The sequence below is a fragment of the Saccostrea cucullata genome, unplaced genomic scaffold (assembly GCF_032062105.1).
Source record: "Saccostrea cucullata isolate Sc308-1 unplaced genomic scaffold, CSIRO_AGI_Scuc_v1 ctg883, whole genome shotgun sequence".
Taxonomy (NCBI): Eukaryota; Metazoa; Mollusca; class Bivalvia; order Ostreida; family Ostreidae; genus Saccostrea; species Saccostrea cuccullata.
The window spans coordinates 235,278-239,563 of record NW_026925411.1 but is presented as its reverse complement, the minus strand read 5'-3'; the positions used below and the strand labels follow the sequence as shown (position 1 = coordinate 239,563).

The 4,286-nt window shown below is 35.2% G+C and overlaps 1 protein-coding gene across 1 annotated transcript; it reads right to left on the bottom strand.

The window, feature by feature from the left end:
* LOC134268788 (uncharacterized) lies at window positions 1–3,494 on the bottom strand. The gene is made up of 5 exons (XM_062751037.1): window positions 3,480–3,494; window positions 3,151–3,256; window positions 853–1,089; window positions 515–620; window positions 1–355 (listed from the first exon to the last, which is right to left on the bottom strand). The coding sequence occupies exons 1-5, from the start codon at window positions 3,492–3,494 to the stop codon at window positions 1–3; spliced, it is 819 nt and encodes a 272-aa protein (XP_062607021.1).
* Window positions 3,495–4,286: the final 792 nt, after the last annotated feature.

The window sequence follows — 4,286 nt, the reverse complement described above, 5'->3', positions numbered from 1 at the left end:
TTATAACTCACCAACTTCTACTACTACTACTACAACTACTACTACTACTACTACCACCACCACTATTACTACTACTACTACTACTACCACTACTACTGCTACTACCACTACTACTGCTACTTCTACTACTACTCCTACTTCTACTACTACTACTACTACTACAACTACTACTATTACTACTATTACTACTTCTACTACTGCTACTACTTTTACTTTTACTACTACCACTACTACTACTACTACTTCTACTACTATACTACTAGTACTACCACTACTACTGCTACTCGTACTACTACTACTACTTCTACTACAACTACTTCTTCTAATACTACTACTACTACTACTACTACTACTACTACAAGAACAACAACTACTACTTCTTCTGCTTCTTCTACTACTACTACTTCTACTACTATAGTACTATTATTACTACTACTACTTCTACTACTACTACTACTACTACTACTACTACTACTACTACTACTACTACTACTACTACTACTACTACTCCTACTATACTACTACTACTACCACTACTACTGCTATTACCACTACTACTGCTATTTCTACTACTACTCCTACTACTATTTCGACTACTACTACTACTACTACGTCTACTACTACTATTTCGGCTACTACTACTACTACTACTACTACTACTATTTCGACTACTACTACTACTACTACGACTACTACTACTACTATTTCTACTACTACTACTACTACTACTACTACTACTACTACTACTACTACTACTACTACTACTACTACTACTACTACTACTACTACTACCACTACTACTACTACTACTACAATTACTACCACTACAACAACTACTACTACCACTCCTACTTCTACTACTACTACTACTTCTGCTACTACTACTACTATTTCGACTACTATTACTACTACTTTTACTACTACTACTATTACTATAACTACTACTACTGCTACTACCTCTACTACTACTACTACTACTACTCCTACTACTGCTACTACTTTTACTACTACTACTATTACTATTATTACTACTACTGCTACTTCTACTACTACAACTACAGTGTACTACTATTTTGGATACTTTTGCTTCTATAAATATAACTTTACTTAAGAAAAGATATATAAAAGGCCTCTAAGTTCAGTTATATCTGTTGAAATACACATGCATAAATTCAACATATTGCTTTACTAAGTCCAATAAGAGGCACATGGGCCACATCACTCAACTGAGTAGGTTTTTACTATGCACTTCTTTACCAAATATCCCCCTTATTAAACATATTGTGACCTAACCCTACCACATGTGTCATAATTTGCACAATTTAAAATCTACACTACCCAAGTATGCTTCCACATTAGTTTCAGCTTTTTTAGCCAAGTGGTTCTTAAGACGAAGATTTTTTCATTTTTTTCCGATACATTTTTATGTTAAACTTTGATTCCCTATTGTGGCCCTGCCTTAACCCCAGGGGTCATGGTTGAAAAATTTAGAATCTACATTACCCTAGTATGCTTCCACATAAGATTTAGCTTTTTTGGCCTAATGATTCTAAAGAAGAAGATTTTTCAAGCTTCTTTCTATATATTTCTATGTGAAACTTTGACTCCCTATTGTGGCCCCGCTCTACCTCCGGAGGTCATGATTTAAATAATAAAGAATCTACACTACCCCAGAATACTTTCACATAAGTTTTAGCTTTTCTGACCCATCGGTTCTTAAGAAGAAGACTTTTAAAGTTTTTTCCTATTTATTTCACTGTTAAACTTTGATTCCCTTTTGTAATCCTGGCCTACCCCCGGGGGTCATAATTTGAACAATTGTGAATATCATTAGAAACAGACGATTGGTGTCATGGTTTTCATAGTATCGTTGAAATTGAGTTTGATGAAAATGACGTCGTCAAACGCAAAACCGGCCCACGGAGATGTAATAAATTGTGTTGGATATGGTTAATATACATCAGGGACGGGGGAAAAAGTACAAAAGTGACATTTCACACACGATTTTAAAGAAGTTATTTTCAAATTGCACGATATTCAATGAGAGGTTTTCTTCTATACCGAAAACAGTTAATTAGGGCATGTAAGAAGTAGAGTACTGTTTGTTTAACGCATACAGTTGGGAACAATCTGGACCGCTAACGACGTCAAACAATGTGTATTCTCTGCTACCTACAATGTAAGGCGATATTTCGACTAAATTACGACTATAATTTGAATCTGCTTTAAACAAAAACAAGTAAAAAACAAACGGACAGTAGTGAATTTAAAAATATCCCTTAGTCAAGAGCGATCTATCACTTAAACAAAAATATTGAATGTTAATTCATGCGAGTGAAGCAGACAACGAGATCATGACGTTATAAGAGACATAATTCATGCTTGCTTTCGTGCACTGGTGTACACTAATATTCTTTCTTTATTTTTCCATAATTTTCTTATAAGATGTGATATCATCATGAAACTTGAAGTGCATGGTCATAAAATATTACTCTTTGCTATGAAAAGGAAATAAATTTAATTAAGCAAAGAAACAAAACTGTTTTCCTTGTCTACGACTTTTTGGGACAACCCTCCTATAGATATTGTTATGATAAGTGATGACTCATTCTATATTTCCCTGGTTCTTTCTAAACCTAATGGTGAAAATTTTAAATTAGGAATAGGCTTACTTTCAAATGCGCCCTTGATCCTACCAGGCACAATTTCTTTATGTATTCTTTGATCAATGTTTTGGGGTTCAGTGAGAGTGGAATTCAATTTCTTTTTCTTTTACTCTATTCCCGAATTCAAAGTAAAACCCACTTGCAAATCCATCAAATCGAAAAATCGATTTTTTTTGTTTCATATTCTTCATAAGCAGATAACCGATGAGGAAGTATTTTTCCTCAAATTGATTTGAGTTGACCCCTTATTTGGTAGTAGAATTTGTTTTTTTTTTTTTTGTTTGGCTATATTGTTTATTTGTGTTGCTTGTTCGGTTTTGGTATTTTTGCATGACACGAAAGGGATGCGCAGTTGGTTTTGAGCCCCGACACATTTATATCATCTATGCTGAAAACTACAGGACATTCCTACCTGACAGTGTTAACCTGAATGATAGTGAAAGCAGGCACCATTGGGAATTAATTTTATACTGTACGTCCTTACTACATTTGCGTGGTTTTGTTGTCTGGCTTGTTGTCAGTCTGGCAAGGACATACAACTCAACTCCATATGCCTGTGGACATCCTCCAGGGAACCTGTCCCTGAGCAACTACCATTCAAAAGTCCATATCATAAACTTCCATTTGTCCTTTACATCTGCTATTTCCTAATTGCTTCTAATTATAAATGCTTTGCCAAATTTGCTTGTTACTCATTGTATTTCATGCAATAAATTGCCGAAAATTTGTTCCATGCTGTAAGCCAGTAATGCATGGAGGAGACATATGTGTCATTTAATGAATCATTGTCCACCTAGAGGATTGTCAACTTACCAAGACTGTCATCATCTTCGACTTGTGAAAACTTACCTTTCTTTTGCTTGTCTTTGGACAGCAGTTTTAAGAAGTCAAAATACTGGTTTGACAAAATTTTGGACTTGAGTTAAGTTAATCTGACACCCAAGCAACTATAATGCTACTGTTGCACTGACGAAACAATGAGAATCTTACATGATTTTTTTCATTAGGTTAAAGACCAAGGCTCCAAGCGACTGTTGAATAGCCTGGTCATTGTGGGTTGGTACTCGAAACCCCCACCCCCACAGTATTATTACTAAAACTCCCTAGAATATAACTAATGAGCTCCTCTCTGATTGTTGCAGTGATCCGCTGTGTTACTGGTTGAGTAATTATTTCCAGGTCGTTTGGGATAAAGCTGTCATCACAGCCTCCGTATACCCGTATAGTCTTTTGCTTTATTGTCAGACAGGAGTTGGTACTGTATGAGCTTTGGATGATTTTCTATTTTGTGCCATGACTATAAATGAGAATAGGTTACTGAAATACTGAAATACGAATTAAATTTATGGCAAGTCACCAGAAAATAATGTAAATATAAGAAATGAATTTATTTTTTGAAGATTCATGAGGTATATGAACTACAACGCTTCACTCCGGCATATTCATCATGAAGCGCTAACGCACATTGTTATTTACACAATTTTTTTGCTATTTCCCGATCATGACACGGAACTCACGGTGGATATGAGTGGTCGACAGGGGATGTTCAGTCCTCCATCGCACCTGATCCAAAATCTGATGTGTTAGAAGTCGGTGTTTGCTTATTATTTCTATAATAAA

Excerpts from the sequence above, each read along its gene's own strand:
- LOC134268788 (XM_062751037.1), bottom strand. Across the intron at positions 1,090-3,150 it reads AACAAAACCACGCAAATGTA|AAGCAAAAGTATCCAAAATA; the intron begins GTAAGGACGTAC and ends TTATATTTATAG. Across the intron at positions 356-514 it reads GTGGTAGTAGTAGTAGTATA|TAGTAGTAGTAGTAGTAGTA; the intron begins GTAGGAGTAGTA and ends TTGTTCTTGTAG.